This window comes from Cornus florida, unplaced genomic scaffold (assembly GCF_030987335.1).
Source record: "Cornus florida cultivar Cherokee Brave unplaced genomic scaffold, ASM3098733v1 CherokeeBrave_3.0.0_Hap2_Chr01, whole genome shotgun sequence".
In the NCBI taxonomy this organism is placed as follows: domain Eukaryota; kingdom Viridiplantae; phylum Streptophyta; class Magnoliopsida; order Cornales; family Cornaceae; genus Cornus; species Cornus florida.
The window spans coordinates 116198756-116223902 of NW_026775571.1; the positions used below are offsets into that span (position 1 = coordinate 116198756).

At 34.5% G+C, this 25147-nt stretch overlaps 3 protein-coding genes across 3 annotated transcripts; 2 read left to right on the forward strand and 1 right to left on the reverse strand.

The window, feature by feature from the left end:
* The first annotated feature begins 1648 nt into the window (after positions 1-1648).
* LOC132281453 (NAC domain-containing protein 2-like) lies at positions 1649-3584 on the forward strand. Its single transcript, XM_059783157.1, has 3 exons — positions 1649-2392; positions 2526-2812; positions 3210-3584. The coding sequence occupies exons 1-3, from the start codon at positions 2131-2133 to the stop codon at positions 3582-3584; spliced, it is 924 nt and encodes a 307-aa protein (XP_059639140.1). The 5' UTR covers positions 1649-2130.
* Positions 3585-5560: 1976 nt separating this feature from the next.
* LOC132316048 (uncharacterized) lies at positions 5561-18991 on the forward strand. Its single transcript, XM_059814548.1, has 14 exons — positions 5561-5939; positions 6662-6823; positions 6946-7011; positions 7198-7341; positions 7449-7562; positions 8171-8272; positions 8400-8585; positions 9831-9920; positions 9986-10120; positions 13690-13812; positions 14949-15034; positions 15104-15716; positions 15830-15907; positions 17400-18991. The coding sequence occupies exons 1-14, from the start codon at positions 5691-5693 to the stop codon at positions 18441-18443; spliced, it is 3192 nt and encodes a 1063-aa protein (XP_059670531.1). The 5' UTR covers positions 5561-5690; the 3' UTR covers positions 18444-18991.
* Positions 18992-20767: 1776 nt separating this feature from the next.
* On the reverse strand, positions 20768-23208 carry LOC132316057 (NAC domain-containing protein 73-like). The gene is made up of 3 exons (XM_059814559.1): positions 22660-23208; positions 22362-22551; positions 20768-21754 (listed from the first exon to the last, which is right to left on the reverse strand). Exons 1-3 carry the CDS (start codon positions 22822-22824, stop codon positions 21156-21158), a joined length of 954 nt encoding a protein of 317 aa, XP_059670542.1. The 5' UTR covers positions 22825-23208; the 3' UTR covers positions 20768-21155.
* Positions 23209-25147: the final 1939 nt, after the last annotated feature.

A 25147-nucleotide genomic window follows, 5' to 3' on the forward strand; every position in this document is an offset into this window, starting at 1 on the left:
TTGAACTTATCTGTGCACCTAGTTTGAGGTTCATGAGAGACTGGGATATATCATACCCAAACCTGAAAAGAACTAAAATTGTGTACAACTTACACTTGCCATTTTGTTCCTTGAGAAGCCTCAATCAAGTATTGGCAAATCCAAGGTTAGTATTATCTTATTGGATTAATCTACTGTGGTCAAAATAACTAACTCTCATGCAATATCTCATCTTGGAATAAACTACAATGGTTCTTTTCATTTGTTTTCTTTTCCAGAGAGAGTGAAATGCATTTTATATTTTTCAGTTGTACCATATTACATTAGCTAAGTGCAAAATGCACAATCAAAATTTTAGGGAAGAAAAAGAAGAACCATTGTAGTTTATTCCAGGGAAGAAGGGACTAACATTCTATTGCATTTCCTTAGTCACTCACATTCATTTTATGTTACATGAACTTGGTACGTATTGAGTGCGTGTATATATTCATCGGCCAGACATGTCAAATTTTTAAACAAAAAGATATGTAAACATAGCTAAATACATATTATTTAAAATATTTATTTTAATTTATGTAACATAGTGTTTAACATAGGCATTTCAATCATTTTAAAGCACTAATATAATAAAATTGATTTATTAGACATTTTTTTATAGGTGCATGTTTAGTTACTATCGAACACATATCTAATACTCACGTTTGAGCAATGTACTTAGAACACAGATACTGTACCTACTTTTAAAAAGTCCGTGTAACATAGATCATGCATATACATTTCCCCTTCAAACAACTATGATTTAGTTTCTGCCATAATGTGCTAATCAATGGACCATTTTCATTGAACAAAACAGGTGATGATCGACAACTTAATTAATGTCATTATTTTCATTAATTAATTCTGTTACACAAACTTTAATCCCCATTATGTTCTTCTCTTTCAGAAAATCAAAGTTGGTGGCAAATTTGTAGTCGTTGACTACATGATTATGAGACCAGATCACAACAATATGTGATTTTCTTCCTTCAGTAACATTTATGGTTATAAAATAGCATACCTTGTAAGTAAACATAAAGAACTATTCATGGTTCCATCACACAGGCCACAAATGTCGACATGGTGGCTAATATTTTCCTCTCCCTCTCCAGCCTTGTTTCTAACTTTCTATGCAATGGAGTTTTTTTTTTTCTTAATTAAATTAACATGATCATGCATGGATGATAAAGAAAACTTTTTTAAGTGACTTCACCAGAAGAGCTGATTGTTGAACACACACACACACACATTATGTATTCATGGAATAAATTAATTAACAATGCCATCAACCTCTTTTCACACTGTCAAAAACTATTTTAATTTTTAAATAATCCTGTCAAGGTATCACTTTCACTTGACATGAAACGCATTGAACTTATCTGGGCAACTAGCTTGAGGTTCATGAGAGACTGGGATCATACTAGCCAAACCTGAAAAGAACTAAAATTGTGTTTTAATTAGGATAATCCTGTCAATGCAAGATCGATTTAGTATGATTGATTAGGTTTATACACATAAAATGGTAAGCTAATGTATAAATTAAAAGCAAACCAGTGATTAACTTGCATAAAATAAAAGGTTCATGCCTCACCATGCAGCCAATAGGTCTATATATGATATGCTTTCAGATTTGTGGAAGGATGATTCACTTTGAAATCACAATTTAATGGATAACGCGTCTGAGAATCCAATTTTACAGCCATCATCAAATTAACTTTCATGCAGCTAGGATCTCTTCTCTCAAAATACAATTTTTTTTTTTTTTTTTTTTTTTTTAATGAGCTAGCCATTCTATTCTATTGTGAAAATCATGAATGTGATTTCAAAATGGTTACTTTGGTCAAGAAACTTTGAAGTGAAAAAAAGAAAAAGAAAAAGAAGAAAAAAAAGAGGAATTAAACTAGAGAGAATTAACTCATTAGAACATCCATAGAAAACAGAATACACAGTTTATAATAGTGGTACTTAAACAAACACTAAAAACCAAGGAGAAATAGATCACAGTCAAACAATGACATAATTTACCCAAAAAAAAAAAAAAAAAAATCAAACAATGACATAATATTTATATTATATAATGTTGGGTGATCGATCTCTCCAAGACCCATACAGTACATGTTTTTCTCTCTCTATCTATCTATATATATAAAAAAAATAGGAAGTAGAGTTGCAAAATGTGTTCATCAATCTGATGATAGAGAAGAAGGCTTCATTATGTGTACTCCTATTTATCTCCCACCAGGTTTCAGGTTCCATCCCACAGACGAGGAGCTCATCACTCATTATCTTAAGAAGAAGGTCTCGTCTTCGACGAATCCCATAATATCTATGATAACTGACATCAATCTCTACAAGTTCAATCCATGGGAACTTCCTGGTGATTCACCTTACATATGTTCATATTTCTAAATTTTCCTACATGATATTGAGAATATTGGTTTCATATTCATCAATGTTGTAATTATTACTCATTGAATGTTTCAATATTGTTGTTCTTTGTGTTTGTGCAGACAAGGCCGTGTTTGGTGAGAGTGAATGGTTTTTCTTCAGTCCAATAGATCGGAAATATCCCAATGGTGCTCGCCCAAACAGAGCAGCAGCATCCGGCTATTGGAAAGCCACCGGGACTGGTAAACCAATTCTTTCCTCCAATGGGTCACGGTGCCTTGGGGTGAAGAAAGCTCTTGTATTTTACAGAGGTCGCCCTCCGAAAGGCACAAAAACAGATTGGATGATGTATGAGTATAGGCTTCTCAATGGTACCTCTCAGTCCCTTAAACCTCGAGGATCGATGAGAGTAAGTTCAATGGCATAATTATGCCAATACAAAGAAAAACAAACATGATATGAAGCTATTCACTATATAGTCTAATAATATATATGATACTAGAAGAGTGAAAAAAAAAAAAAAAAAAGCAACAATGAGAAACATGTCATGGGAGATGAATCAATGAATGCATCTTTACTATGCTGATCTTTTATTTCAAAAAAAAACTATATATATATATATTCAGATCATGCAGTATATGTAGTGTTTTTAGATTTGTACTATATATATATATATATATATATATATATATATATAGTGTTTCCTCTGTGTGCGCTCTCAAACACTCATGTTTGTATGTCTTCATTTGCTTGTTATCTTTGTTTTGAACTATATATATAGTGATAATCATTCTTGTTCTTCTCAGTTGGATGACTGGGTTCTATGCCGTGTTCGTCAGAGAAGCAATGTCCTGACACGAAGAGAAGAAAACGGCGAAAGCAGCAAAAGAAGTTCATCCTCTCCATGTGATGTTGGGCCTTTCGAAGAAAAAGACATAATGGAGAAGATCAATTACTTGAAAGACCATGAATTGGCTGCTCAAGAAGGTGTAGTTGATTTGCAAGGAGGCTCTTTGGAACACTCGATTTCGGATGTAAATTCTGAAAGTCCCCAAAAACACGTGGTTCATTCCATGAAACATGCACTTGAAAAAATCAGAAGGGTGCTTTCTATTGAAGCTTTGGATGAACAAGCGGCACTACTGCCAAACAGTAGACTATCTATGTTCACTCTCTTATAATTAATAACTTGAACAAGTCTTCAGGGATTCTGGGAATCTCCTCCAATTAGTACTTCTGCCATATATCAAACTATCAACTGTCTACCTCATTGTTGTCTTGGCAAGTTGATATATAATTGCAGTATATATCATGTCAACCATAACTATACATTATGAATGAAATGTGATATATTCAGAGTCGGCACACGCCGAAAAAAAAAAAAAAAAAAATGTCTGTATTTGCTCAAAAAAGGAGTCAATGGAATTGTGTAAAAGGATGAGAAAAGACAGAGAAGAAGGAAAAAATATAAAGAAGGCGGCCCAAAAGCTACCAAGTGTGCTGAATCTGTTGTAGCGCAGCTGTAAAGTGCTACACGTTTAAAGATGGTGATGCTTTGAAATACAAAATAAAATTAAATTAAATTTTTTTAAACATTTCCAACTTTTTGTTGGATAAGGACCATCTTAGTTTAATTAATAAGACTCTGGTACTTTACAGCATATACCAAAAATAAAAATAAAATAAAGTAAATCTTTACACAAGTTTGGTTTCTCTCCTTGTTACTAGTAGTTCTCAATAGTCGATTAATTGATTCTAATAAAATTTGATTAAACATAAAAACTTGCTAGTCTTGAAGTTACATGGTGGGCTAATCAAGGTCGCTCCCAATTCTCTCTGACACCAAAATGATGCATACACTAGCTCAAGGATAACTAAATTACACCAAAATGATGCATCTAAATTTAGTAATTGTTCTCATCTAATCTGTTATCTCTCTTTACATTTTCATGTTAAAGGATTGGAACATTTCAATATGTCAAATAAATCAAACTTGGATTTCATATTTTTATTTTTTTTATGTGGATTGAAATATTTAATCAGATCGTTAATAATTACATAGTCTCTCATATTAAAGAACAAAATATATAATAATTTTATTATTATTGTTGTTGTTAATATTAATATTTTCGCCTGACACCAACAAGAAAAGAGATTTATTTAATAGATACATATACATTCAGCAAAAACTTTAGCTTAGAGAAAATATCATCCACAAATAGAAACTTTTGTCGTTCAAAATTTGACGAACAACCACATGGGCAACCTCATTTTCTACTCTATCATGATCAATGCAATTTGATAATAAAAAATTATATATAATATACTATAAATGTATTATCAAATACTATAACATATAACTATTTATACTATTTTTTCATCAAAATGTCATTCTTGATCTAATTATCCATTTTTCTTTTTCCTTTTTTAAATTAGGATTTTTTTTTCACTCTCTTTCTCTCTTCAATAAATAATTTATCCTATTAGTGGACCAGATTGAATGTTGATATTTACAAATTTGGATTGAACGAAGTTCTGATATTAAAAATTGTCACGCTCTGAGACCATATGGCACAATTGGTGAGGCAAACAAATATGTGCAACGATTAATAAAAAAAATTATAAAAAATTCAATTTTAATTGAACGAAACAAATTAAGCCTCTTAAGAGTAATGTGACCGAGCCACTCCCCTAAAACTTTATAAATGAAATTAGTTTTAAAATGACTATTTTTCGTGTTCGTGTGATGAAGTTAAATCGTATGACAAATTTTAGACCTAGTGATAATTTATAGAAACGGATTAATTTAATTTCATCGTTCTCAAAATTCCTAAAATATGTTTGTTTTCCGAAAAGACAATTTTCTAAATTTTTAAATTTTTTTTTTTGACTCATTTTTAGATTGCATATTCAAAAAACTCCAATCTTAAGCAAATTTGTGAACTGTTCTATATATTTTTAATTTCTTTGATAAAAGAAAATTATTTTCAGAAATATAGATCGACTTTAAATTTACCAAGCATCTTCTTTTTTCCTGCCTTTTTCGGAAGGTAAATATTTTGCCTAAAATGCCCTATTTTGAATGAATTACTAGTATTGAATTAACAGGGACGAAATTGTAATTGCAGCTCTCCTACATAGACAGACGCTTCTCGGCTTCCACCGCCTGCGTGGAAGAGTCGAAGACCCAACTCTTCGCACATTTTTCCTCCCCTGTTTCAATTTCTCTCTCTACAACACAACACACACTTCCTTAACACAGATCAAGAAGAAGAGCAAGAAAGTCGATGAGGAAGTTTTTTAGCAGAGGCTCTGGTGACTCTCCCCAACCTGAGCCGGAGCCGGCGCCTTCTTCTCCTGCTTCAGGCGCAGCCCTCGGACCGGCGAGGCCGATTCGCTTGGTGTACTGCGACGAGAAGGGCAAGTTCCGGATGGATCCTGAAGCCGTTGCGACGCTTCAACTTGTTAAAGAACCGGTCGGCGTCGTCTCTGTCTGCGGTCGCGCTCGCCAAGGCAAGAGCTTCATACTAAATCAGGTACCCCAACTATATATATTCTACTCACCATTGATTTAAAATTCGATTTTTAATGGTTACATATGCACTCTAGGGTTCGTAATTTAGTGCTTATACCCATCTTTTTGGATTTAATTGATGTACTTCATTGTTTTGGAGTGCATTTTTGTAATTCTAGAATTAGGGTTTTGTCTATTTGGTATAGTTAGAATTGGGTTGTATTTAGTTGGATTAACTTGTTAAATACAATGCAACGTGGCAGGGACCACTACAGATCGTCATAGAATGGGTTCACTGTTTAAATCACACATTCATCTCGTAGAAGGCGTTATGATTGCATGGGAATGTCCAATATAAAGTAATGCAAAAATATCAATATGGTTTGCGTAAAACACTGGCATTGCTATTATCTTTTGGAACGAATTCAAGTACTAACTGGGGTTTTTGTACTTTAATTGATTATATTATTATTAATAACTTATGTTAGTAATTTTAGTCATTAATTGTAGTTAATAATTTATATTACTACGTTTAACTCAAAACACGGAGCTTTAAAGCAACAGATTGATGTGATTCATGTGAATTTGCAGCATCAAGTGTGGTGAATTGAGTTTTCTTGTTTATCCTTATAGTCACACTTGTTTTCTTCTTTTACCGATTCTGCATTCCGAATATTACATAACTACAAAGTATGCCATGTATCACGTTTTTATTCAAGTATGTTGCTTGCATCTGTGTTGTAGCTTCTTGGAAGGAGTAGTGGATTTCAAGTGGCGTCAACTCATCGGCCATGTACTAAAGGGCTTTGGTTGTGGAGTGCACCCTTAAAGAGAACTGCTCTTGATGGAACTGAATACAATCTTTTACTTTTAGATAGTGAAGGAATTGATGCATATGATCAAACGGTTAGCTTTTGTTCTTTCACGTGGGCATGAACTGATGGTGATTCTATTTTCTTTCCTTCTTTATTTGATGCATATGCAATGTTATCATGTAACCTTTGCCCCTTTTTGATTGTTTCTGGCAGGGAACATACAGCACACAGATTTTCTCCTTAGCTGTCCTCTTATCAAGCATGTTCATATACAACCAGGTTGGCTTGGGATAACTTAGTCCTAGACCTATTTCATTCTTAGACAACATTGCTTGTGTTATATAGTTAAATGTTTTGAAATTATTGTGATTTTGTTCTTTCATTCTTCGACAACATTGCTTGTGTTATTTATTTAAGATACTGCAGATATTATCTGGTTACTTACTTAACATGCCTTCAATTCAGATGGGTGGTATTGATGAACCTGCACTTGATCGCCTTTCTCTTGTCACTGAAATGACTAAACATATTCGTGTTAGAGCCTCCGGTGGAAAGAGTACTGTTTCTGAGATTGGGCAGTTCTCCCCTATCTTTGTTTGGCTTCTAAGGGTAATTCTGTTGTGCCATCATTCTGTATGTCTGTTGAATACTTAATAATGCTCGTATTTCCTCAATAGGAGTTTTTGACACTATTTATGGTAACTTCTTTCTTACAGGACTTTTATTTGGACTTGGTGGAAGATAACAGGAAAATTACACCGCGTGACTACCTAGAGCTTGCTTTGAGCCCAGTCCAAGGTGGCAGAAAAGATATAACTGCCAAAAATGAGGTTCATCACCTAGCTCTATCCTAGTTCTATTGACAAAGTGTGGGACACCAAATAAAATACAATTTATTATTTGTTGGTTTACATGAGCTATGTATGTTATGTTATTGACAATCTTCTCTGAACAACAATATAAGAGGCTATTTTACGTGAACTTGATTATGTGTTTGGGTGTGGATTTGTGTTTATGCAAGGAGATGGTGATGCAACTAAATTTTGTATTTCTTAGTGTTCTTTTTAGGGCAAAATATATTTTTATGTAACATAGTATTGAACATTTGAACTTGGTTCATGTTGAGGCAATAATGTAACATAAAGAATATAATAAGAGAGTGTTATGTAATTTTTTTTAATATGCTTGAGCTTTCGGATACGGATGCTAGGTGTATGTCAGGCACTCACACATATCCATAACCTAGTGTCGTGTGTCCAGTATGAATTCTTCACACATTTAGAAAGGTCCATACGAGGTGTACATTTTGAGGTTTAAATATTGTTGATTTTGTGGAACACATTTTGCACTTTAAAGATTTTTCTTTCTTTCTTTTGTTTTATTTTTTTGGTTGAATGTCAAGTGGATTTCCTAATGATGCAAGTATGATGATTTCTAGATTCGGGAGTCTATTCGAGCACTTTTTCCAGATAGAGAATGCTTTACCCTTGTGAGGCCTTTGAGCAATGAAAATGATCTTCAGCGACTTGACCAAATTCCAGTCAGTACCTTTCTGCACTTGTTTCATTTGTAAATTATTGGTTTTATTGTTATTATGGTTATGAATGAGTCTTTTCATTCATACATATATTTTTTTGGTTTACTGAAATAATAAGTCTTTCATGCAGTTGGGCAAGTTGAGGCCAGAGTTTAGATCTGGCCTAGATGCTTTTACAAGGTTTGTTTTTGAGAGGACTAGGCCAAAGCAAGTAGGGGCTACAGTAATGACAGGACCCATTCTTGCTCGTATTACTCAATCTTTCCTAGATGCACTTAATAATGGTGCAGTGCCTACAATAACATCCTCATGGCAGGTTAGTGGGTTTTCTGGAGCTTTATATAGTTTCATTTTTATTTTTTTGAGATATTATGATTTTGGTAGATTGGCATTTGGTAATTCTTAAGTGGGTTATTTCAGTTCCACACTATGTTAATAGTGGTTGGATGTGATAACCTATACCAACATAGTTACATAATCATTAATATTGGTGTTGTTATGTGACCAGTTACAAAGAAAAACCGAGGGAAAAGATAGTTCAAATGCTTTTTCTATGACATGGTGTGGAAAACAGTGTAACCGATACATCCTTGGGGGGTTAATGACAAAGTCCTTGAAAGATAATTTATATAATTTTGAAGGAATTGTCTTAATGTAAAACAATTTGAAACTACATTTTCTACTATTATAATTACAAAGTTTGTATATCTCCACTTTTCTCATCATCAAGGAAAACTGTTTTGTAAAAAGAAATAGAAACAACAAAAATGAGATAAAGTTGTTTGTCTCACTAGGAGCATCTATATTTTGTTTTAACAAAAGCCATAGGACTCGGTTGGATGGGATTAAGATTGTAAATTGTAAGATTCACTAGGATTGTATGACTTCTCTAGAAAAGGGTCATACACATGATACAAGTTTACTTAATAAAGATTGTACTTATCCAAAAAAAAAAAAAATTGGAAAATGTTTTTTTTAGTTGCTAAAGTAATGCTAACCATATTTTCTTTAAAGAAACTAAAACTTCATTAACTATAGTGGAGGGGTAACACATGTATCGGCCAATTCAATGAACTACTACGTGGTTATAACAGGACGGTGTCAGAGTTGTTTTTATGTTTGCATAAAGAAACAAAACATGTGAAGAGTTCCATTATTGTGGAAAGAAATAATTATGATTTTGTAATTTATGCAAAGGAGTGGGTTTTCTTTTGTGGTTGCTTCTTTATGCTGCCTTCTTCCTTGATTTTGTGGGTACCCCTGAATTTTTTTGGGGGAAGTAAGAAGGAAAACAAGACTTTTTTTACCTAGATGTCTAAAGAATCAACTGTTAAAGGAAGTAAATTCTCCTTATATTAAATGAGATTTCTTTATTCTGGTTTTCTTTCTTCTGGTAGACTTCTTTTAGGTCTATCATTTATGTTATTTTCTATGGAAGCAAGATATGCATTTGGTGGTTGAGCAGTTCAGATTATGGATTGTTTACCCGAAAGAAGTTTAGGTTATGTACTAAATGGATCTTTTTGAGTTTTTTTGAGTGTCAACTATTCATCTTTTGCAGAGTGTTGAAGAGGCAGAGTGTCAGAGAGCATACGATTTAGCAACTGAAGTTTATATGTCTGCTTTTGACCGTTCAAAGCCACCTGAGGAGGTAATTTTTGCGTCTTTCTGGTTGTTGTTCAATCCTATTGTTGTCTAATATCCAAGTTGTTTTAGGCTGCACTAAGAGAAGCACATGAAGAAGCAGTTCAGAAATCAGTGGCTGCATTTAATTCTAGTGCTGTGGGGGCCGGTTCAATTAGGCAGAAATATGAAAAGCGTCTTCATAGCTTCCTAAAAAAGGCATTTGAGGTATTTTTTCCTTGTAGTATTCTGAGGAACACAATTGAAGATGTATATTTGTTTCCTTTTTGGTGATACAGCAATTTTCCCCCCTTTTATTGATATTATTTTGAATTGGAAAATGCATGTCAACTGTCTTCATCCTTTTGTTCAGTTTTGAATGCATTAGAATGATGAGAATTAGTTCTCTGACTATGAGATAAACAGTGATCAATAGAATCAATTTCTAACATATAACGTACGATACATATAAATTTTGTTTTAGTATTCTAATAAACATTTGATTTATGTTCTTATTCTTATTTTTGATAAGTAATATCCCAAATATATTATTATTGTGATTAAGAATACTTTTGCCTGGATAGCATGTAGGCATCCCATTGTGGATGCATCATGCATGACCCCATGTCTCATACAGCATTTTAAATTTTGTGCACTATTGCAGTGTGATAAGCGTGGAGTGTAACACTGTGACGGGCATTACGTTATGGTAAACCAAGGTCATCAAATTCTTTTGATCATGTCCTTGTTACAAATTTGGCAAGGACAGCTTTTCCTCATATAAGCCTTGCCACAAGGGCCTCCTCTCTATTGATAAGCCTTGCTACCTTTCCTACATGGTACTGTCTTGGGCTAGGTAGTTAATAGGTTGCATCTGAAAGCTTAAGAGAGCCTCCCCTATGTCGATAAGCCTTGACAAGATGGAAGGCTTGTGAAGGCTAGCAATAAGTTTCAATGAGATTACAAATCTAGGACATTTGCACATTCCATAGTTGTTTGGGCAGGGACGCATACAAACTTAGGACATTTGCACATTCAATGAGATTACAAATCTAGGATTGAAGGGACGCACACAAACTTATTGTTTGGCTATGATTCATAGTTGTTAAAGGCTCAAGGTTTACCACGACTCATGATGGTTGGTGTCTTAACCCGGTAACAGTTGGCCTCATGGGATCCAAGCTGCTTTCTGTTTGGTTGCTTAAATCCTCGTTAATAAAGTTCGTCTTTAATGTATGCACAATTCTTAACCTTCCTTGAAGAAAGAAAGAAATTGAATGTTATTCACTACCTTGCGAGGATCCACTTGTATTCCATATGATGTGATTAGTTGCTCCAGTGTTGTCTTTCACATTAAATGTCCAATCTACCACATCATGTGCCTGTTCAGAATGCAATCTTTTAACCATTATATGTTCATGTCAACCTTCCACAAATACATAAATTTTCTGTAAATTGTCTTCACTCGTAAAAGCAATTCAGAAATCCACTCGCAGGCTCTATGTTGTCAAATCTCCACTGCCAATATGTGCCACCAAACACTAAAATAGTAAAATGAGTTCTTAAACTAAATACTTCTTGCCTGCTGAACTGCCTTGCCAAACAGACATTAAATAAATGTTATATTTAACCCACTGTCATACCTCATTTGTTCATTTTAAGATATAGGTAATTGTACCTACTTTATGTAGTCCTTTCACCTCCTGGTTGACTAAACTCGGGATAGCGTGGACTATCCTGTTAATTTTCAAAAATTCACTACCCAGCTGCTCTACGTATCATTTTTAGAGACGTCAGTAGACTTAAATCCGTTCCTTTCCGCAATCTTTATTAGCTTGTTTTGTAGGAATAGAGTAGTCAAAGTAATTGCATAAAGGGGCACGTGGCATTATTGGTTCCCTCTATTGCTCAACAGTCTTTTTCTCGGCTTTCTCTCACCCAACAAATATTTAGGACTTTAAGCCTGCATTTAGAAAGACAGAACCTACTTACCTAACGAGATCAACTCTCATTAAGGAGTTAAATCTCCCAAAAATCTGTAATAACCTTTCTCCATTTACCCTTTCCTTGAGGAATCATCAGGTATCTATTTACTACCACCCTTCTCTATCCCCACCACCCCCCCCCCCCCCCCCCCCCCCCCCCCCCCCCTCCCTTGAGCTACCTTGTATTTCCACCTAGCCTAGTCCCCTTTGGATCTTCTTTATATCTCATTAACACTCCAATGTACACTTTACCACCTCGAAGCCACACTTTTCTTTGAAGTTATCCGCTGGAAGTTGTCAGTGCGTGGGGAGATAGAAGGGCTGGGTAATTGTTCAACTTGTTTCCAATCACTTGTTTATCAGGTAGATGCTAGAGCAATGCGTCCTGATACTCAAAGTATCTTTAAGTTAAAGCTCTGGATTTGCTGTTGGTGCTACAGTAGGTTGTTAAAACCAGGGGAAGCATATTCAGGGGATTCTGTCTATCCAACTCATTCAATTGTTCAGTGATAGAAGAGAACCAAGTTCTTGCTTTCAAATATCTAACAGTGGGCTGTTGGACATTCCTTTGGCGATCCTTAATTTTTTAGAACGGTGTGGGTCTTCTGTTGATAAGGAGTGGTCTTTTATTATATATCGGATTTTTTTGATCTTGTGCTCTGTAACTCTTCCTCAACCAGGCTTGCACTCTTCTAATTGCTTAGAAGGCTTCAAGAACCCCTTTACGTCTAGGGCTTATCGAAGCCCTATTCTATATATTCAGGAACAGGCTTACTAGATTCGAAGTGAGAAGCATTGTATAGATCATGTTGGGGTGTATGAAATTCTCTACCTTGCTTTCTAATTGACCATTTCTTTTATCCTTGCTTTTTAATTTTTGGTTGCATGAGTATTGCCATTTAAAATTTAGTCAATTAGCAGGTCTGCTTGTGGTAAATGCAGATATTAGCAATTTCACTACTCAATGGAGAATTTGATCAACCATCCATGTGAGAGGGAATATCTTCATCACTAGTTTCCCAGATTCTAAATCAGGCAAAGTGATATGGATTTTCAGGCGATAAGTTCACATATTTACATGTCAGGCGATAAGTGGGAGAGCAACGGCATGCATGTCTGTTATGTGCAGATAGAAAAAATTATCTAGGAATAATAGTTGTTTGAGTCTGTAGATTTGAAGCTCATTCTTGTTTTGTTAACCTAAGAAAAATTGTTTTTTGGCTAATTAAAAAGAGGCGGTATTACTATCATATCTTTATAGATTAGTGATAGTAAGAGGTTTAATTGATAGATACACAGAAAGTGCAATTCTTGAATTAATACTGAGGTGGTCCAATGAAATTACTTATAGTAAGATCTGTTTACCATATTCTGATGCATTTTCAAATTGGAGATATTTGGTTATTTAACTTTTTAGTACTGCTTTCAGAAGTTGAGAAATTCCAGTAAACACCATGCAATCAACTGATTCAATTCATATACATTTGAGGTGGAGTTTGCAGCCATCTATTAGGTATTTGTGATTTGAGTAGAGTTTAGTATGGATAGGAGTCAAGTACTTTAAGACTCTAAGTTAGATTAGGTCCATGTCATGCTCATACTCTGAATTTAATGGAAAATGTGAACTTTGCAAAATTTGGGATTTATAAGCATGCAGATAAGTTTTTATTATAATGCACCTGCGAGTCACACAAAAAATCTCTGTATGCAGTGTATGGTATCTCTTAAATACTTGTCTGTTGAGCTAACTTTCAAACTTCATTTTAGTATGAATACACTAGTCTTATTGATTTGGATTGGCCACTGATGCAGGATTATAAAAAGGATGCTTTTAGGGAAGCATATTTGCAATGTACAAATGCTATAGAGAAGATGGAAAAGGAATTGAGAACTGCTTGTCATGCTCCTGATGCAAAATTAGAGAATGTTGTTAAAGTAAGCATTCATTACTGGATTATTCTTGTTCATAATATTCTTAGAAGTTTTTTTCATGTCATGATCTTTTTGCATTTAAAAGAAGAAATTTGTCCCTTTCTTTTCTTTTCTTTTCTTTTTTTTTTTTTTTTTTTGTCTTTTTTTTTTTTTTTTCTTTTTTTTTTTCTAATAAAAAATCCTAGTTTTTTTCAACTGGATTATTCTTTGAATAAATGTGATCTGGAATACTCGATTGCATTTACTCCAAATTCACTGCGAATGTCTTTTTCTGTACCTTGCTTTAAGGGCCAACATATTTCTCATTTATGTCAAAAGCATCACATTGGTAGTTCCTATATCTGCCCTGCCATTTGAGTGGCTAGTGGCATCATAACAAATAATGCTAGTGGACTGTCTTCAGATTGGTGGGAATAACAATCCCAACTTGAATTGAGAATTTTCTCAATTTCAAGCATCATCACGGGGGCTTTCCCACCTTGGTGGGCAGTTTTCACGTCTGCTTGCATCTTTACTTGAAGTTGTACTGAAAAGCAAGGTTTTACTTCTTTTAGACATGAATTTGGATGGTTAACTCATTGACAGAGAACCTGTATAATTTGGTTTTGAATTGTACATGGTTTATTTGTAGTCCCTTGCCAGTGTTTATCAAAGGAACTTTATACCACTACAAGCATGTCAATATTTTCTTTACAAACTTCCTTTACTAAATGCAATGAAGGCATATCAAATCCTTATATGAATTGATGGACTCTACCCAATCAAAGGCCTTTGAATTTTCCTGCAAGATCTGCAACATAAAAAATTAGTTGTTTTTGTTATATCTGTTGTTACTTTATTATTACTATCTTTGCATATGCAGTGATTTTGTAGGCTTATCATTCTCTTCCTTTTTAAAAGCTTATCAAATACCTTGTTGATTACTCTCATGTCACATGATTCCTGTTATAGGAATTGGGATTATAAGGATGTGTGATTCCTGAATCTGTCCTTGATATTGGCTCTCTCACCTCAGAAGAAGTTATCTTCCTGTTTAATTGATCTATTGCTGTTGAAATGTTTTGTTGAACTAGTAAATATATGAATCATGGCATGGATGCAGTCATGGAATATGATTTTAATGTCAACATGTTATGCAGGTCCTTGATCGTCTTCTATCCAAATATGAAGCATCATCTCATGGTCCAGAAAAGTGGCAAAAACTGACCATCTTCCTACAACACAGGTGTGTATCGTCATTTTCTGATTAGTGTGGTTGCATCTTAATTATTGTCTGATTTTGTTGGATCCCTAGTTTGGAAGGCCCGGTTCTTGACCTCATCAAGAAGCAAATGTATCAAATTGAGTCAGAGAAGGGTTCCCTTTTGTTGAAATGCCGCTCAATCGAAGATAAGATGGCATTGCTTAACAAGCAACTAGAAGCTAGCGAGAAGTATAAATCTGAATATTTGAAGCGTTATGAGGATGCTATCAATGACAAGAAAAAGCTTGGCGATGACTATATGTGCCGCATATCTAATTTGCAGAGTAAATGTAGTTCACTGGAAGAGAGATGTACCACCTTAGCCAAAACATTGAATAATTCCACTCAGGAGTCCTCAGAATGGAGAAGAAAATATGAGCAAGTATTATCCAAGCAGAAGGCTGAGGAAGACCAGGCCAGTGCAGAAATAGCGACACTCAAGTCCAGGAATAGCGCTGCTGAAGCTAGGTTGGCTGCTGCTCGCGAACAATCTCAATCTGCTCAAGAGGAAGCAGAAGAGTGGAAACGGAAATTTGACATTGCAGTTAGAGAAGCTAGAGCGGCTATAGAAAAGGCAGCAGTTGTGCAGGATCGCTCAAATAAGCAAACACAACAGAGGGAGGATGCTTTGAGAGAGGAATTTTCAAATACTTTGGCTGATAAGGTAAATAGTCTCTCTCTCTCTCATTTGTTATTTTTTTCCGTTGTCCAACTTACCATCACATGAGTATGCAGAGATAATGCTGATGATTTGTCTCTTTATTTATGAAACTGCAGGAGGAGGAGATAAAGAACAAGGCAGCAAAACTTGAATACGCTGAGCAACGTTTGACAACTTTGAGTTTGGAATTGAAGGTGAGCTTTTGGGTTGGAAAGAGGCTGTAGGCAATGTAGACAGACTCACTTTGGCATATCATGCACACACATGCACAAAAACAGTCACAACAAAGTCTTCTTAGTATTTTAAATGGTACACTTCTATGGTTATTTATATATATATATATATATATATATATATATATATATATATATATATATTTTATTTTATTTTTTTGAATCATAGAATATGGACAATGTGGTGGCTTTATCTGTGAACATACAGTAGGTAGTGAGAGATTCAGTGCAATGATAATTTGGTATGTGGCTGTTATACTTGGGGATGGCAATTTAAGATCTGGGTTACCCTAACTCGAGCCCAATAGATTGGGTTGTATAGCAGTGGGTATGGGATTAATTTAAAAAATCTAATGATAGTCTAGGGTTGGGACAGACTTTAATTAACCCTGCCCAACCCCATCCCACTCCTGAACAGTAAAGCTATACAATCCCCCAATATTGGCCGGGGGTATTACATTCTTGGGTCCCCCGAGGTACCCAGTACTTTCTCGTCCGCAACACACTAATTTTAAGTATGTAACATAATATTTTACTTGTCAAAAAAAAAAAAAGTACGTAACATAATATTTCGAAAATGTAACACAATTATTTTTAAAATTCAGCACAAATATTTTAACGAAACACAATTAAATCAAAATTTTGTAATACCCAATTATGTTGAGGATGAACAGTAAAGTTATTCATCTCCCATTCCATCAATGTGAGACGAAATATCACCGTGCATTCAATAAGAGATGACCTCACTTTCTCAGCAAGTTGTGGGTATTGAACTCGTATCCTTCTACATGGCTACAACCACTCATTTCACTTGGTATTCATGTGAAGTTATTGAACACTGTACTCCAGTGTGCATTGCAAATATGTTGACCATTCGTATGGTTCCGTATGTTTATATGATTTTTTTTTTTATTTATTTTTTTTTTTTATATATCAATTGAATGCGCTTTTTGCCATGAAGTTGTTATTATATAATTTGGCCCCTGCCTGCTTCTTATTGGAGTTGGGATGGGTATGTGAATTTTTACTTCACAGGACAGGTTTTGAAGGGGATACCAAGCTCAACCTGTCACCATTCCTAGTTATATTAGTTACTGTCAGATTAGAATATATAGTAGATAGATTGAATTGATACTGTTATATAGTCCTAAAGATTTTTTTTCCCCTTTATGTTGAGAAAAGAAGCCCAAATATAATTTTACACATTAGTTTTTGCAAATTTCACATTATGTTCATTATATTGACGGTAGAGTGCAGTATCATCATTAGGAACAAAATATAATCCACCTTTAACTATACTTTTTATATAATAATGGTATGGAACGGCGACATATATTCTTGTTATTATATTATGTGTTTATGTAACTTCTAATGGTGGTGCATATTGATATACATATGTATATGTAGTAGTGTTTTAATGGTGGTTCCTTACTGTAATCTGTCCTCTTTGCAGGCTGCCGAGTCAAAAATTAAGAACTATGATGTAGAACTATCAACCTTGAAGCTTGACATTAAGGAGTTAGGCAAAAAATTAGAAACTGTAAATGCTACCGCACAATCATTTGAAAGAGAAGCAAAGATACTAGAACAGGAAAAAGTCCATCTCGAGCAAAAGTACCATTCTGAGTTTAACAGGTTTGAGGAAGTCCAAGAAAGGTGTAAATTTGCTGAAAAAGAAGCCAAGAGAGCTACTGAATTGGCTGATAAAGCACGAGCCGAAGCAGTCACTGCCCAAAAGGAAAAGAGTGAGATTCAGCGACTATCGATGGAAAGATTGGCTCAAATTGAGAGGGCAGTGAGGGATATTGAAAATTTGGAGAGGCAGAAAACTAATTTGGCTAATGAAGTAGATAGTATCCGTGTATCCGAGATGGATGCCCATTCCAAAGTTGCGATGCTGGAGGCAAGGGTTGAAGAAAGGGAGAAAGAAATAGAGTCACTGTTGAAATCGAACAATGAACAGAGGGCTAATACGGTTCAAGTCCTTGAGAGTCTTTTGGAGTCGGAGCGTGCTGCACATGCAGAAGCAAACAACAGGGCAGAAGCACTTTCTCATCAGCTGCAAGCTACCCAAGGAAAACTAGATTTACTCCAGCAACAGTTGACTTCAGTTCGTCTAAACGAAACAGCATTGGATAGTAAGCTCAAAACTGCTTCCCATGGGAAACGTGTGAGGGCAGATGACTTTGAGATGGGAATAGAATCCATTCATGATATGGGCAATAATGATAGAGTAAACAGGGGAAATAAGAGATCTAAGAGTACAACTAGCCCTTTAAAGTTCTCCCAGCCAGAAGATGGTGGTTCGGTCTTCAAGGGCGAGGAAGAGAGCCACAGCGAACAAACCAATTCCGAAGATTATAGAAAGTTCACCGTGCAAAAACTGAAGCAAGAACTGACAAAACATAATTTTGGTGCCGAGCTGCTTGATTTGAAGAATCCTAACAAAAAAGATATCCTTACTCTTTATGAGAAATGTGTTCTCCAGAAGTCTTAACTTGTCGGACTGCTGGTTGTGAAGGATGATTGCCTGTATTATATGGAGAATTGAAGGATAGCCAGCTTATGATCTGTAATTATTGATTGTGAAGGATTCTATAGTCTACTAGAACTGAATGATAGCCAGCTTCTGACTTGATCAAGTAACTAAAATCCTCAGCGCGGGTTGATAGGTTGACTTGGTTGTTCGTTCGAGCTTGAGAAGATCTTTTGGTGCAAGTATTGATCGATTACAATTGTTTGCCCATGTTGGCTGTCACTGACCTCAACTAATCTTTAGTTGTTAGCATTTGTCCTCTCTTTTTCTCTTTTTTCTTTCTGAGTGTATTTTCTGGTGGTTTGGGGATGTTTTGTTTGTTTGTTTGTTTTTGGTAGATAAGAGGAAAAATATTTACGAATGGTGTATTGTTATTGGATTACTCTAGCAGCTTGTTATATGTGTGTGGCTGCTTTACATTGTATTTTTCTGATGACATTAATGAGGTGATGTTCTCTCTCCTCCATATATTAGAGAGGCGAAGAATGAATTCTGGGAGTTTCTGCAAATTGGTTGCGTTGCTCGGCTGGACTGATGTATGTTCCATTAAGTGAAAGCATTCCATGTTTCATACTTGGGTCCTGTATCTTCTACTAATATGCTTCATTAGTATATCATGAACTAAAAAAGCGTTGGTAATGACAATTCCCAACTCCAAGATTGGACTACTTGTGAGTTCTGTGTTGCCATTTTCTTGAGAAATGGCCAAATAAGTGGTTGGCAGTCATCCTCGTTTTGGGTGAGAATTCCTTATTTATGTGGAGATTCTTCTGTGTAAAAATTTTTCTACTATGATTATTCAAGTCTTTCTAGATAGTCATTAGTCATATTGGAACCAAAGACAGAAGTCAACTTAAGATATTGAACAGTGCTGTTCGCAAGTTGGTCATATTGAAAAAATATATATAGAACTCACTACGTTTTTTAAGAATCTGGTTGAATTTTAGTGCAATTCAGGAGTCTTCGCTTTCCTAGTCTTTCCGAATTTTCTACTCCATAGTTCAATTAGCACTTCACAATTAAGCATTTGAAAGTCATGATCGCCTTTTTTACCCATTATACGCGTTAGAAGTTAGAACATGTCATTCATTTGAAAAAAGAGGACAAACCTTTTTAAAAAAAAAAAAAAACGAATTTGCACAAAAGGTAACATAAAGCAACAACCTGACCAAGCTTTAGATGAAGAGAGAGGAGAAGAGCTTGTTATTTCTGTATTGACTTATTTTTCCGAGTAAGCCTCTGTAGTTATAATGAGAGTCCCGTCATGAAAGGTTGAGCTCTAGTACAAAAGAGCAAGACTCTCTCAAAGGGGCCTTCTCATGACAAGTTGTCTAATGAAAGATGATACATTTTTCCCTTGTACGTCACCACTGTTGTATTGAAACTGGATTTGTGTTGTTTTCATTTTGAATATGTCATTTTACATTGCTAACTCAATAACTTTATATCGTTTATGTAATAATTAAGTTTCATCATTGTTTTATAGCGTTGCATTTTGTAATGAAAATGTTAGCTTATTTTGTAAGTATACTGTGTTGCATTGCACAAAATCCCTACACGAGAGGGGATTTGGATTCCCACTCCATTTCATGACTAATTAGTATGACAATGACGTTGAGATCCAAAAATAAATAAATAAATAAAATAAAGCAGAAGTGCAGGATACGTAAAATGATAATCATTCGAAATAATCATATCCTTGTTGAAAATTAACTCTACTATTCTATTTAATCATCACAGCCTTAACTCATCATCTAGGTTATGTTTGGTACAATGCAAAAGAAAAGAAAGGATAAGATTAGTCAGGAGAGAAAATAAAAGAAAAGAAAGGAGAGAAGAGGATATAGCTAACCATTTATTGTGTTTGGTTGATTAATAAAAGAAAAGAAATGAAATGATAGTAATAATATTTAGGGGAAGAAATAAAAGGAAAGTATTATAATGAATTTAGTACTATACCTTTTTCCATAGATTTTATCATTTTATAAAAATAAGGTTAAATTTGGTATAAACAAATTTTCATTAAAGAAGCTAGCATTTCATTATCTTTCCTTTCATTTCCTCCCAATTTCGTTCTCTTTTCTTTCATTTCCTCCCATTTTCAGAAGGATAACAAAACTAACATATCATATATAATTTGTTTCCTTCCAAATCCCTAACATTACATTTGATTTCCCTCCATTAGTTTTTTCTTTTCCTTCCAATCCCCTCCAACCAAACTGAGCCCTGGTTATTTGTGTGTGTGTGTGTGAGAGAGAGAGAGAGAGAGAGAAATTGCAACAGGATTTTCCATTCATTCAATAAAAAGTAGCCAAAAGAGAGTTTCCACAAAAACAAATTAAGTACAGATAATGACAAAATCTAAACAAAAGAGAGTTTGTACATTTCTACAATCAATATATAACTCTTCCATACGTGTATAATTATATATATATATAGGTGCCATATACCTCCACTATGTCCTCCCTAATAATATATATAAACTACAACAACATTGTCCAATCTCTTTCAATAATTACCCAAATGCATTTGTCTCTATACTTGAAGAAATAAACCATCCTCACTAAATCTCAATCTTAACTTATTTGAGTATTACACTTAAACAACCACCAAATGATTAAAACGTTGACATTCTTGCCCCTACTAAATGCTCCTCGATCCACATATACTTAATTAAGTTTTACCTTGCTTGTTGTATTGGTTAGGTAGATGAATGAAGGAAGACCCATCACCTTGAACAACCAAATTTGGAATTAGCTGAGCTGTTGTGCTTTCTTTGTTTTGCCTCCCAATCTCATAAGAAGATATAAAAGATTGTGGATTATAATACTCAATGAACCCTGCAGTGTTCTTGATGATTGGACTATGATCATGACCAATAGTACTTGTTCTCTTTGATTTCTTGTCTAGTGGTGATGATTCTTTAGGACTTGAAGTATTGCATTGTCTAGGCTGTGTTTGGTAGAAAACTTTCGAAACCACGACTTCTCCATCTTTCTCTTCCTCATTGTCACCAAGATGGTATTGGTGCATTACCCAATTCGTCTTCTCCGGCTTTCTTTGCCTTCCATAGTTGGTGTAGAGCACTAGTATCTTTTTGAAACCTTTCACCAAGCCGCCGATGATGACTGGTCTAGTCTTGCCCGTTTTGTGCCATCTTGTCTCGCCACCATCAGCATCCGTCTGCACCTTTCTTCGTTTTCTAGTCCCAGTGGTGTACGCCTTTGAAGGCCGGTGAAAGAAGTGGCGGATTTGGCCATCTTTGCTTACACCTGTGCCATATCAGATCATGCACGGAAGGAATTAATTAACATGTACATGCATTTCTCATACTTTAAAACAATGGCAATGCTTTATAAGAGACACAAGCAATCATTCACCAATGAAATGGCTTGCTCATAATAGAATATATATATATGAGTAGAATGCAGTGAGGTGATAATTTTTTGAAAGTTAGGCTCTAATAAATTTTCTCTCAAAAGAGCATTATAAAATATGTAAACATAACACATCCTCTAGGGGATAGAACAAGAACAGAAATTTTTTTTGGGTTTCTTGGTGATCCTTTTTGATCTAATTGGCAGGATTAGAAATACAGATGAGAAAGCAGATCAGGTGTATTAAGTACTCCAAAATATTATTAGGATATCACCAAGGTAATCATTCTCAAATCTTTTTTTATCCAATATTTCATACTAATAATCAGAGGCCTTGAAGCCATTCCTAACCTTGCCCTAATATATAGATATATATATCTATATTTGAAAGTGAAAGCAAATGAATTGAACATGCCCTAACATATATGATAGATCTAATGAACACACACATATGGAAACATATAGTATATATATAATTCAAGCTAGGGTACTTGAAAATCACCTGGTAGCTTCTCAGGGTGTGTGTAGCAAATTCCATTCTCTCCCTCAAGAGTAGTAATAAATTCATCAATAAGAGGATGAATCTTATGGGTATCACTGAACACCTTTGCCTCTAAATGTTGAAGAATTTCCTGGTCAGAGGGATCGAACCTCACTCCGGCTGGTAACCCCGGCAAGTCGTGAATTCCCGCCTAATTCAAAGTCTCAATTATTGATAATTACACTGTAAAACGACTAGTAGTATTCATAAACACACAATTAATAGAGAACTATAAGAAGAAAATGAAATGATATAATACCTGATCATGTAATTCTATGTTACGACCACATGAAGGGCATGTTATGGTACGAGTTTCATCAGCCACTTGAGAATTAATCATAAATCTTTGTTGTTTGGAAGAATTAGGTGAGATTGTTTGGATGGCTGTTTCGTGGTCGTCGCGAGACTCATTGCACCATGTCATCCCTCTTGTAATTCTACTTCTCTTCTAACTCAATACAATTCTAGCTAACAACAGTGAGAAAGAAATAGAAAATAATATAAGGGAAAAAAAAAAAAAAAATTGAAAGAAAGGAAAAGTACTAAATCGTTATTTTGAAGCACTTTTTCAATAACCAAATATTCTTCTTGTTCTTGATGTTTGGAAGGAACTGCATAACTTGTTCACCACTTCTTTGGGTTGCCGAGTTCTCCAGAGAAGAAAGAGAGAGAAGGGTCAGACTTTTCTTGTAACCTTGGACCGAATTAACAACACAATATTGAATTTTCTAGATAAAATATTGGGTTGCTTGGACGTCAAGTTTGGTTTTCTTTGTGTGTATACACATGTACCAGAATAAATTAAATGCCTTTTTGATCGACATAAGAGTAAAGACGGCTTACTATTTCTATTTATAAGTCTGTAAAGAAAAAATAACAAAACTTCTGTGAAAATAAGTAGGGTAGAGTGGAGATGGGGCAACCTGATTCTTTTGAGACGTCTCACCACACACACACTCACACACACTCATACACACACACAGATAGAGAGAGGGTGCTTTAGCTCCAGTGTCAACCTAGAGTGTCCTTAAAGCTATATTGTAAAACTATAAGTTTATATATACACCATACCAGAAATGAAAGTAGCAAAAAGAAATTTACACCAACCCTCTACATTTCTACTATCCATTTCTTCGCGTAGACTTCTCATTTGAAGCAAGGTATATATCCTCTATCTCTTGATATATATTGATTGATACATATACACTGACTAACATATTGTATTTACCTAATTTAAACCGTTAATATTAATTATTTGAAATCTTGCACTATTAATTTCTTTTCACGTGTTGCAAGAGTGCATTGAAGGAGATTCCGATGCTCTCTCATGTTTCTCACCTTGTCCTGTGCACTATTAAATTAACACTACTGCAAGTTGTGCACCACAAGAGTATGACAATGCAAACATGTATCACTCATAACGCAACACATGAACGCAAATTCCTAATAATACACCATATTGGCTTGGTATATCCTGGTGTAACGTGTATCTTCCCTATTCCAGTCATGAAATAAATTCAAAAAATAAATTTTTATTTGAGAATAAAATCGATGAAATAGGATAAATTTAAAAAGTATTTTGTAAATACATAATTATGTTGAATATATTAATTAACTTGTTTATTTTACAATCCCCCACAAGGGATAAGAAATATCTTGTTATTCACATTTAACAAGATATGTAATGCTGCTGCAGGATCATTAAACTAAATTCAATATTTAATATTTTTATATAAGTATTGCTTTGGTAATTTAAAATTGCACCCATTTAAAATTGTTGTATTCAGTATGAATATTCAATTAAAAATTATTTTATTAAATAATTCATTATAAGTGTTCGGTATGAATAACACTACTTTTTGACTAATGAAAATAAAAGATAAGTGTTTTATTAAGAAAATCTTTGACTAAAAATATCTTACGTCCTTGCCAAAAAAGAATTTATGAATTTTTTTAAAATGTTGTCTGGTAAAAGTCAAAGGGACACACTTAGGTAAAATTACTACCACTAATTTATGCGTCATCCAGCCTGGTTACGTGGAAGGGTTTGCGGTGACACGCTGGCAATTGTAAAGTATTGAGAGAAATGACAACCGCATATGAGTATTGTTACATTATCCAAAAAAAACATATATCATCAGCCAATGGAAATGCATCGAAAGTCCAAATCATGTATTGAGCTTGTCCGAGAAGCCACGCAATCAAAAGCTTCGGGAGGAAGTTTTGTTAGGGATTACTTTAACGTATGGTTTACAGTACTTTTGATATACAATAATAGTGACAAAAAAGTAGTGTAACCCTATTTAGAAATAAAGGGGTCGAATTCACATAGTTTTGCTCAGTTTTCAGATTTCTCACTCTTATCTCGTGAGATACAGTTGCATGGTCCAGTCGGTGCTACAAAATAATGCCTAGTGTGAAGGATGAGATGCAATTTTAGTTTAAAATTTTGATCCAATTACAAAGACCCGACGCAGAATATAGTCAAATATATCTGCCGAAACATTTAGTTGCACATGTCAAGAATGTCTAAATTATATACATAACGGTTAAGACATAATATTTTGACATGTCAAGAATGTCAAATTTATTATTATTTATATTTGATAGCATTGAATTGATGGTTTGAATTTAGACCGTCGTATATATAATTTTGTGTAAATTTGATGTAACATAGTAGATTTACACAAAAATTTTGTACTACCTAATTCTAGCTCTAGCGATTATTTTATACTTTTTGTATAAAA